The following is a 12,269-nucleotide window of genomic DNA, read 5'->3' as shown; positions in this document are numbered from 1 at the left end:
CTGCTCTCGTGGCTGCCTCCTATATATATTTACAATGTCGAGACGAATAAAGAAAAAACCATCATTCTGCCGGTGACAAAAAAAATATTTGACAAAAATCCCTCTTTACATTTTCTCTCTCTCTTTTGTAATTAGCAAAATATATTTTAGGTTTAATGTTGGTAAGTAGTTGTAAAGTTATAATCCTAAGTCGAGTAAGTTTAAGAATTGAATTGAATTTTCGTCATTCTGGGTATATTGAAATAACAATCGTAATATTTCGTCTTGAAAAATATATTTCTCGATATTACCCTTAGCCCACAAATAGTACAATGTTAACATTTTATACAACTTGATTATGTTACTTTGTCAGTACGTCAAAAATACTTTTTCAAATTTTAATTAACAACTTTTCGTACGTTGAGATATATTACGCCATTTAATGGAGTTGTCATGGATAACATTGGATCAATTACTATTGGTATTTTAGTTTTTTCGCACGGTGTCACTTCGTACTTGTTTAAGATTTTAGTGAGTGTTAGTTTTATCAGTAATTGCCCGAAGCGAGTACCTGCAAAAATGCAAAATAATATAATTTATTATATTAACTTAACAAAGAATGAATTTGTAAAACTTAATTAATTTCATTTTGTTACTTTACAACTTTGTAATTGAAGCCATCGATTCTACTATCGAAAAGTCTAATTAGATTAAAAAAGAAAAGTCTTGAATAAAAGTTACGAATATTACATAATTGTAATCACAAAATAAATCAATTGCATCAATATTATATAATTCCTTATATTGGAGTTCTGCTAACTTTTAAAATTTTTAACTTACTCGTTGTGCACGTAAAAAACATCTTGAAGTATACTAGCTATTTAATTTGTGTTTTTCAACTTTATAAATTAAATATCAATACAACTTCATAACTTGTTCAGATAAAACAAATTCAAATTTCTTTAATTATAAAGAATATAGCTTTAACTTTTTACTCGTTTTAATTTCGCATACGATTGACAATATCTTTTGTTGATATGACAATTAAAATCGATTCTTTACCTATGCATGCATGTGGTCCTTCTCCGTATGGAAAGTAAACACATGATGGTATATTACGTTTGTTCTCCTCGTTGAATCGTTCCGGATCAAATTTATCAGGATCGGGGAAATATTTTGAATCATAATGTAGACCAAGCATCGGGATGTAAACCGGCATACCCTTCTCAAGTACGAGATTAGAGTCCGGTATTTCGTAAGTTTGCATTGCCTTGCGATTCAAAAATCCCAACGGCGGATATTTTCTCAAAGTTTCAGATATCACCATGTCCATGTATGGCAGCGACAGAAGCTAATAAAATAAAGACGTGTTGTTCTCGTAATATTCATTTGTCAAGTTTAAAAATTCGCTCAGAAATAAAATCGATAAACGTATAAAGTATTTGGCCATCAATAATAGTTGTTTAGCGCTTGTCACAGAAATTATTTGACGGAGTTAATTTGCGTACCATGTCATATGTGATATTTCCATCGAAATTGTTGAGCACCTCGTGTATTTCTTTTCTTAGTGTGCTTTGAATGTCGGGTTGCAACGCGAGTTCGTACAACGCGAAGGCAATCGGCACTGCGGAAGTATCGAAACCAGCTGAGAAGAAACTGGCCGCTTGCGCCATGAGATCATCCCCATCGAATCCTAAAATTTAATTGCATAAAACTTTGAAGGGTTTGATATTTGCTTCGATTAAATTCAGCTGCCGTAGTGATTAATCAGATTTGTTAGTTACTTTAATCTTGTCAGCGCAAGTCATTGTGGTATACACCTTTATTTATTATTATATATAAAATACGTAAGTATAATTATTTCGCTTACTGAAACCATCAATCTCCTTGTCACTCTCATTTTTCTTGAGCTCAACCAGTATATTGATGAGATCGTATCTCTTCTCGCCAGATTTCATGCGCGTAGAGATTGCCTCCCAAAAGAGCTTACGCAGATAGGCGGTGGTTTCCTCACCGAACAGTTTTATTTTAAACATACGAACTACGTTTGGAAGAAAGAAGAGTGAGAGAAACTCCCATCCACGTTTATAAGTAGTGTTAAATATCATTTTTCCATATTGGCGGAAATCAAGGTTTGAATTTTGGAACGAATTCACCTCGAGCCCGAAAGCAGTGCTGCTGATCACATCCATGGTTAATTTAGAGCTTATATCCTTCACGTCCATTATTAATCCCTTATCTGTCGATAATGTTATTAGCTGATTAAATTTGTTTAATTGTAGACCGATTCTCGCGTTTTTATTGTCACAAGTGAATATCTTCGTGTATAACATAAAATATTTTAGTGCTATAAAAACTTTTCATTGTTAAATTTGTCATGTCAAATTGTACTCATTGTCAGTTTGAGACATTTATTTATCATTTTTATTTCGGCATTGGCCCTATATGTTGTTAATTAAACTAAAACAACGGAGTTATACAATTTAACTCGAGCAATGCATTTTAAAATCAAAATTCGATTATTATTTACCAGGTGCATACATTAATATAAACATTGTTTATTTGAAACTAACAATTCAACTACAGAAATAGGTTGATTAGATGTAATTGTTTTTCTTTTTAAGTTAAAAATAACAAAATGTCACTTGATTTAAGAAATTGGTTTGGTTAGTTTAATCCTTTAATATTTAAGTGCACTGATAATTATAGTCGCAGTCTTTATTGAAAAAAAATCTCTACTGTCACATCTTTTGAAATTATTTTATTTGAATTATTCAAGCTTCCATCTTACCATTCAATTTCAGCGAATCGAAGTAATCGTCCAAATGTTTCCCACTTTCTAGCATCAGGTTAAACATTTTCTTCAGTTTACCGGATGTAAAGAACGGCGTCAGTTTCGTTCTTATAACTTTCCAAGCTGGATTTCTGATGGAGAAGAGATTGGCGTAACCAATACGATCATTTGGATCGGACGTGGAGTATCGATCGTAAAATACATTAAAGTCTTTTATCATGATGTTCTTAATGATCTCAGGGTCGCGAAGCAGCAAGATGGGCTTGTCCAAAACGTAGAAACCTAAATAAGGTTCATCCTTCGCTTGGTCGTAGAGTTCTTTTAAATAATATGCCGGACTTTTCTTTAGAAGTAGACATTCCATAAAATTGCCTACGAAAGGTGTTGGCGTTACTTGCAAAACGCCTCTTTTTTTCCAGTACTTAAAGTTGCGAGTCATGTAAAGGTAGGCGATTATAATGAGAGCTGTTAGAATTATTATGCTATCCAGGCTCCAGCAGTTCGTTATGAGCGCCATTTCGCAGATTCTCTATAAAAATATCTTTTTTTGCATTTGCGTAAGAGAATAGAGGGTGTTATATTTTAATCATTTAAGACATTAGAGAGAAATTACTTTTATCACTACAACTTAGAAAATAATAGTTGAGGAATCGACGTTTTAAAAAACGCTTTTGACAGATCTAAAAATATAGATGATTATTTAATGAAAACACAAATCTCCTGCTTTTTGGACGCTGTTGCAACATGTTTATACATTGTAAGACTGATTCATCAACGTATGTATATACAGTTTGTTTACATTTTTGATAAACTTTTACCATTTATTATTTAACATTCTAACATTCAAAATTTGATTTAGTATGTTCCTATACGTTTCAGTTAAATATTTTTGTTTTAAGAATTTCTGATGTTACAGTTACACATTAATTATTAATTATGTAACGTCTACGTCAATGCATTAAACTGTGAAAATGGGTAGTGCTTTTGGGTTATTTATAATTATATTTTTAATATTAAATGGTATTAAGACTTATACATTCAGATTTATCTAACTAGATTACAACAAAGTCCAAAATAACAGTTTGAAGGTACTTAGTATTCCAATACTAACAAATGATTAAAAAATGTTAACAAAATAGCATTAAAATAAAATTAGAGATTAAAAATAGAAAAATATAAAAAATAAAATAATTATACTATCGCATATACATTCATATTATAGACTTGTATTGGCGCGAGTGAATTGAATTGAATTTTTGTATTTATAGTTAATTTTTCTACAACTAATTTTTATGTAACTAATTTTCAAGTCTAATTTATTTCTATGTAAAAATACGCGTGTTGAAATCGAATTAGTAAATTTAATTTATCAGATTTGGAAAGCACTTGATAAATTAGAAATTTGATAAACAAGTATTAATGCATCGTGTTTTTATGTAGAAACTATCAATAATATACTTGTGTACTATCATCAATACTACTTAGAATCTGATTCATAAAATAAATCTAAACGTTTAATTGAAACGTATATTTATATACACTGCTGGACCAAAACACAAATGTATGATTCCTGAAGCATTCTAAACATTTTCACTCTGATTATAACTGTATGTGACTAGTACTTGACTTTTTTTCTTAAATTAATTAATCAATCATTTGAGAACAAAAACATTGAAAAAAATTTTGCGTAGGCAGTAGAATGAATTCGCATTCCTGTCTAAAAGATGTTGCTATAATTAATAACTATCTTTATTACAAATAATTACTGTGAGTTTAATGATGTTTTTTTTTATAAAGAAAAAAGTAACATGAGGCTTAAAGACGAGTTCACAAAAAGTATTATTTATACACTATTATATTCACGCGCGAAACATATGTTATTCTCTTGAAGTCTGAAGTTATACTGCGCAGTCATCACTCTGTAATTGTGCAAATGCGTGATCATTTCTCATTCCCTCGAACATGAGCTTAACGTGTCCCACTTTACAATTGATATGAATAATATTGACAGGACATGATTTATCCATAAGGTTTTCTATCGAAGCGTAACATTTATCATGCAGGCAACATTTATTACATAAAAAAAGTATTCACATTTTCATACTATAAATAAAAATAGAAAAATACTACTGTAAAATTAATGTATGTTTAATTAAACATATACTAATGTGTTATCGATTTATGGTGCGTCAAGCATAATTATGCTAGTCTTACTGGCTAAATACGCTGCAAAATAAGCTAAAAGTTAAATTTAGATCTAAATTGCAATTATGACATAATGAATATCAAATACAGCTGCTTGCTGTATTTGCAATTTACATGAGAAGCTAACAATTTTTTGCCTTGAAATACGATTTGGTTTATCTTCAATATGTTAAAGCGCATAAAACAGAATTGGCACATATTTATTAGTTATCAATTTGTACATTTAATCATATAAATTCTTTAATTAAAACGCTCAATCGCATATTATTTTTTTAATTAAAATGATTCCTTTCTTACGTAAAATTAAACTTAATTGTACATTCTTTATGGTTTAAACTAAATATTTTGGCTTAATAAATTTTAAGCATGAGTATTAATTTTTCGAAAATTAAGATAGATTACACCATTTAAGGGCACTGTCATGGCTCCTCTGGGATCAATTGTTACTGGTACCATGGTTTTTTCACACGGTGTGACCTCGTATTTGCTTAAGATCTGAAGCAATGTTAGCTTCGCTTGCAAAAGCCCGAAGCGATTACCTGCAAAGTATTATAAAACAGTACTATATAATATTTAATATCTTAATATCTTAATAGAGATTATATTAAGATCAGTTATTTCACCTATACACGCGTGTGGGCCTTCTCCAAATGGGAAGTAAACGCACGTCGGTCTGGCACGTTTATTTTCTTCGTTAAATCGCTCCGGATCGAATTTATTCGGATTGGGAAAATATTCCGGATCGTAATGCAGGCCGAGCATCGAAATATAACATGGTGTACCCTTCTCAATTACGAGATTGAATTCTGGCACTTTGTAAGTCTGATTAGGCATACGATTTAAATAACCCAATGGTGGATACATTCTCAAAGTTTCTGAGACCACCATATCGAGATACGGTAACGACCATGTCTGGTAATAAAAAAATTATATCATTATTAAATTGACAATTAATGTAATTTGAGATAACAAAAATCTCCAAAAATTTTTGCACTGAAAACAAAGTATAAACTTAAAACAAATTTTGCACTTAAAAAATAAATATATATTTAAGCGTTAGATAGATAGATAGAGAGAGTAAGTGAACATTCTGAATGCAAAAAGTGCAAGCAACACAGGTTAGGTAAAAAAAGTTTAGAATATATACGGGGTGATCTATAATGGTTGGAACAACTATTTACCATAAGAGATGACTTACCGACTGCACTCTACGTAAAATTACATATAAACATATAGAGTGAAGTTAGTAAGTCATTTCTTATGGTAAAAAGTTGTTTTAACCATTATGGATCATTCTGTATATGGGAAATATAGCGAATGATAGCCGTATACCAAGTCATATGTAATTTTTCCGTTGGTTTTATCAAGTGCCTCGAGAATTTCTTTTCGCAGGGTATTCTGAATTTCGGGTTGCATTGCGAGTTCATATAATGCGAAAGCTGTAGTCGTTGAAGAGGTTTCAAAACCAGCTGAGAAGAAACTAGCTGCTTGTGCCAGAAGATCATCGCCATCGAACGCTGAAATTTATTTTTTAGTTTAGTCATAAATTTTTGAAGATATCCGTTACGTGTTACAATTTCGATATCATAATTATTAATCAGATTGATCTTAATTTATCGTTAATTCTATTAAATTCTACATAGGTATTTGTTTTTATTAAATACAATTTTTAAATATGTTTGCATAAACTTGAAATTAGTTTTTAGTTCGCTTACTGAAATCTTTTAGTTCTTGATCATTGCTATTTTTAAGTTCAATAAGGATATCGATTAGATCGTTCCTCTTCATGCCAGATTTCTCGCGCTGAGTGAGCGTCTCCCAAAAGACTTTTCGCATAAAATCCGAGGGCTGTTTACCGAACATTTTTATCTGTGCCAAACGAACTATAGCTGGAAGGAAAAATATCGCGAGCATCTCAAAGCCGCGAATCGTAGTATAGTGAAATATCATCTTGCCATATTTGCGGAACTCTGCGTCTGGATCTTTGAATGAATTCACGTCGAGTCCGTAAGCGGTGCTGCCGATTATATCCGTGGCAAATCTGGCAGTTATGTCTCTCACTTCTAGTGTCTTTCCCTTACCTGCCATCAATTAAATTAATTTTCTTTTTTAATAGACGAATTTTATCGCATTCTAAACTAGAATACCTTCTCGATACTTCGTATTTTATGAATTATTCAATACTCACCCTCTAACTGTAATGAGTTGAGATAGTCATCTAAATTCTGTACGCATACTATCATTAAGTCGAACATCTTCTTCATTTTACCAGACGTAAAGAACGGTGTTAGCTTCGTTCTTATCGCCTTCCAGGTTGGATTTCTGATAAAGAAGAGATTTGCGTATCCTATGCGATCGGCAGGATCCGCCGTATTGTATCGATCGGAGAAGCAATTGAAATCTTTCACTAAAATGTTCTTGACAAGTTCTCGATCGCGAACCAGCAGGAAGGGCTTGTCCAATACGTAGAAACCCACGTAGGGTAGGCCCTTCGTTTCATCGTAAATTTCCTTTAGGAAATATGCCGGCGCTTTCTTCAGAAATAAACACTCCTTGAAATTGCCGAAGAAAGGCGTCGGTGTCATTTCCAAAATACCCCGTTTTTTCCAGTATTTGAAATTGCGCGTCATGTAAAGGTAGGCAGTTACCACGAGAGCCAGAAAAATGATTATGCCGTCCAAGCCCCAGTAAGTCGTGATGAGTGCCATTGTTCACTTTGCCTACAAAAACACATTTTTATGATGGTCTAAAAAATGGAAGATAATATGAGTAACCCGTCGCTAATATTTATTTGTTTATTAATTATATTACAAATAGCTAAAGAATCGATCAATAATTTATACAAGTATTGGGCATTAATATAAATATTAATTTATAAGATATGATTACAAAGCAGATTTTTATTATAAAGTAAATTTAAGTATTTAATAAACACAATTAGATATTAATACTCGGTTAATTTTATATATAAAAGAGCATATTAATTTAAAAAAGTGCAAATTGCCAAATACTTAACATCTTTTTAAACTCGAGTCTATATTATTAAAAATAAACAATTAACATTTAATAGACACTCAATAAGTTATCGCAAAAAATGTTACGTTGATGAGAAGATCGTAATAATTTTAAGTCATAATTATACAGGTAAAAGATTTAATAATGTATTTTCACATTTTTAAATTCGTCATCGCGTTATTAGATAAAACTCAGACACTCACGTAAAACAAAGCGTACCACTTGTAAATACTGAATGACTTTTTTACTAAAACGTGTTGTATTTATTGCGTAATTTTTCAATAGCGGTTTAGTCTTTCCTCCACCGCTCTTTCCAAAGTTCCAATATGATAACTCGCGCACGATAATGTATCTGGTAAAAAGAAAAACAGTGTCACTTTTTTGATTCTCTATTTGCTGTTCCCTTCAATAATATTGGCAGTTGATGACACGATAAACACACATAATGATAATGTTGATAGCAATTATGACATGAAACGATTGGATTCAAATCTGTCATTTTAAATGCATTACATTCAACTTCGCTTCTACGACTATCGTAAATAGTAATTGAAATCTTGTTATTAGTAATTTCTTTGTTCATTAAAGTTGCACTGTCATGTCTTTTCATTATACTTTGTAGTCTGAATGTATAATTACACCATAACGGCCCACGTAAATGTATAATTACACCAATCGTTTCACTAAAGGAACTACGAAACTGAGTCGCTAACTTTTATTTTTTATAAATATGTGCCGATCATATAAAATTACCTATTAAAGTTAAAATATTTTGTCTTGCTTTCAAATAAGATTAATATTCTCACACGGTGGTGGCATTGCACTGTCGGCGAACCGCAAAATATTAGTGTTAATAGAATAAGCTTAATTCGTAATTATTAATTAATGTAAACTAACTTGAACATAATATATAAGTTTTTGTGGAAAAACGATTTATTTTATTAATTATATAACTTTTTTCAAAGTGTAGCCTTTTTTCGAAACATGAAAAAAATCTTTGTTATAAATCAACTTGTTATTGGATGTATTGAAATAAAAATCAATAACTGTATCAAAAATATAAAAAATGCAACTAACTAGTCTTTAATATCTTATTTTATAAAGAAAGGTCGCCGAAATAGATATCTTTAATTTTTCTTAAAAAATATAATGATATCACAAGTTCCGTAATCAAACTCAACTCAAGAGAGCTTCAGTGATTTGCAGCCGATTTAATGAAAAATAACTCTGATAATATGTTAAAATGACGGTTGCATTAGAAATCAAATCATTTTGTGTCAATTCTGTGCATCATGTAAAAAGAGATGTAATGTAATAGTATTAGTATCAGTATTAGACTAACATCACACACAAACAAAGGGATATGAAGTACAGATAATACCACGTATAAAAACGAAACATCAGATGTCTTAAAAATGTGATATCTTTAAGCCGTGTCATACTGAAAGACACGTTTAAGACGTCCTTAAGTCGTCTTACGAGTATATCCAGATTTTGGATAATCGTGGTATGTATCGAGCGTTATGTATCGAGAAATAAAGTTCTTAAAATTGAGAACACATTACGAGAATTGCTTGAGACTTACCGTCGAATATAAAAATATGTAGTATATTTATAAATATTATAAATATTGAAAAATATTGATTATTATATTACAAATATTTATAATTACAATACAAAATTTTTAGTGCGAGTACGAGTTACAAGTCACAAAAGTGGAATAAACTTCAGCGTCATGCATGTAGCTGTATTTATACACTGCAACTTCCCTTTCTACTTTATTTCACGTTATTATTAACAACGTTACCTTATTATTATCAATGCAAGCCTGAGATTAAACACGCCACTAATAATTATTATTCTTGATTTTCGAGATGTTAATATTGTTATCTTATCATAAAAGACGTCATTTTTATAAATTATTCGTAATCGCCTATTAGCAGAACATCGGTAAACATTAATTTGGAACGTGCAAATAATTTAAAGTCTTTTTTTTTTTTTTAATAACACTGAACAACGATACTTGAACGTTTTTTCTCTATTACAAGTTTTATTGAATAGTTTTTATATACTTTTGCCTGTTGAACACAAATCCAAATTTGATTATTAGGTCACAATTTTATTACAACTTTGTGAAAAATGGCTTCAAAGAGACTAAAAAAGTAATGAATCTGAGAGTTCTCTTAATACTATTTTATACTAATCGGTATACAATTTTTTGCCTGAATTTTGTTGATGCCACGTAAAAGTATCAACTTTTAAATTTAACTTTGGTGTTTGTTTCGATGATTTTTAGTTTTCAAGATATAACAATTTAAAGATCTCTTTTCCCACGTACGTACAAATGTACATAGTGTTTAACAAAATTTTAATTCTTTTTTATGTCACGAGTGTAAATATCATTTTCGACCAATTTATACTTGTTATACACAAACTCGTTGTCCAAATTTGTACATAACAATTTTAGAAAAATGACGATTTGAAGAGTTTATTATTTATGGCTCAGCTATTGGCGACATTTTTTTTCAAAATTGTAATTGTAATTGTAAACTAATAATGAAGTTTGAATAACGGATTCATATTCAGCAGGTAAAAACCTTGTTGGCCAGTGTAATCGTTCCATTATATTAAGGGCGACCTTCGATTAACTAATTTGGCGATTTAATACACGTTATAGAAAGGGAGATGAAAAACTATGCAGCTAGAAATTTTTATGTAAATAATCCTGCCGGTTGAATTGATTATCGATTAATCGAAGTTTGAACAAAGTAATTAATTATAGTTTTTATCATAAAATGTTAATATGCAACTGTACTCAAGCACTTATGATTTTTTAACTTAGTGTTTAAAGAACTGCTGTGTTCTTACAAATGAGGCGTAATCTCGTATCTTAATGAACATTTAATTAGCTTATAGTATTTGTACATTTTATCCTGGTATAATAAGTTTGATAAAACTTAATTAACGAAAATTTGACAATTTTTGAAGTTCGAAATCGGAGTTCAAGCACTGCAATTAGCTGAACAATATGATAAAGATTGAACGCTATATAATACAAGAATTGCTTGAGGCTCTCGTGGAAAAATTACGAAGTGTTAAAAACTACAAAACACATCCGACAGAAAATGAGCTCTAATTTATGTCTCAGTTATTAATTATGTATGTACGCAAAATTATTTATTAAATTTGTTTGATCTTTAGTAAATCGCTTGCACACTAAGTTCCGTACTGACTTACATTTCCCCCTTTCTTTTATATTACATTTCGTTACGTCTTCTTCAAACTATACAAAATTTTCAATGCGAGTACAACTTTTCCAAGTTACCAAAATGGAATAAACTTCAGTGTCATATACGTAGTTGTATTTATGCGTTCCGATATCTCTTCCATTTCTACTTCGTTTGCTCTCATTGTATCAATGTTTCTTATTATTTCAAAATGTAGGTTCCAGATTATAACACGCAACTTTCAGTCACTGTCTTTAACGTTCAAGGTATATCTGCCATTCAAGAGATGTCATTTTAATAATTATCCTTAATTATCTGTTAGAGAATCAAACATTAACTTGGCACGTGCAAATAACTCAACTTTATATATACGTTGAAGGGGAGCAGCTTCTGATGACCTTGATCTTGACATATGTTATGTCGAGGTCTTGAGTGACTTGCAAAATGTTTTAAGTATTGCTCACTTCTCATGAAAAAAATATTTACGATTAAATGCATCACTTGTATTTCAAAGATAAATGAAAGTGTCTATTAAATCGTCGCTTTCCGTGGAAAGTAAATGTTTCGGCGGGAAAGGACCGGTGTCCCCCTTTCAGATGAACCTTACTTTGCTATAAAATATACATTTATATTGTTAACTTTATTTGTTAATAACTTTTTTAACGAACAACGAGCGCCGACTAAAACCTTTTGAAAGTCACTTAGGGTGATAACTTTGGCAACATATGTCAAGGTTAAGGTGATTGAAGTTAAATAGTACATAATTATCTCATTTTATTAATAAACATTTGTTGTTAGTAATTTTTTAATGAAAAGTGAGCATTGTTTAAAATCTTTTGCAAGTCACCCAAGAACATCTGCTTGATAACATATATCAAAGTTAAGCATATCACAGAAGCTGTTTCCCTTTGGGTATATTTTTCCAATTTTGTCTTAATAATTGCTTTGTGATATACGATAACTTTGAATTGTAATTAACTTAATTAGTGATTTATTGCACATCAAAAATAAGATTATATTAAGCTTTGTACTGCCGGAAAGTTTAAATA

At 30.6% G+C, this 12,269-nt stretch overlaps 1 protein-coding gene across 1 annotated transcript; it reads right to left on the bottom strand.

Annotated features, from left to right (window-relative positions):
* Positions 1-255: 255 nt before the first annotated feature.
* LOC105197405 lies at positions 256-9,736 on the bottom strand. The gene is made up of 14 exons (XM_026131197.2): positions 9,579-9,736; positions 8,197-8,345; positions 7,167-7,698; positions 6,694-7,059; positions 6,311-6,495; positions 5,602-5,890; positions 5,342-5,517; positions 4,999-5,011; positions 4,623-4,720; positions 2,771-3,302; positions 1,850-2,218; positions 1,488-1,672; positions 1,042-1,330; positions 256-550 (listed from the first exon to the last, which is right to left on the bottom strand). Exons 3-14 carry the CDS (start codon positions 7,684-7,686, stop codon positions 378-380), a joined length of 3,195 nt encoding a protein of 1,064 aa, XP_025986982.2. The 5' UTR covers positions 7,687-7,698; positions 8,197-8,345; positions 9,579-9,736; the 3' UTR covers positions 256-377.
* Between the last annotated feature and the right edge of the window lie 2,533 nt (positions 9,737-12,269).

This window comes from Solenopsis invicta, chromosome 2 (assembly GCF_016802725.1).
Source record: "Solenopsis invicta isolate M01_SB chromosome 2, UNIL_Sinv_3.0, whole genome shotgun sequence".
NCBI lineage: Eukaryota > Metazoa > Arthropoda > Insecta > Hymenoptera > Formicidae > Solenopsis > Solenopsis invicta.
The sequence above is the reverse complement of the archived record's forward strand: the minus strand, read 5'-3'. Positions and strand labels throughout refer to the sequence as shown.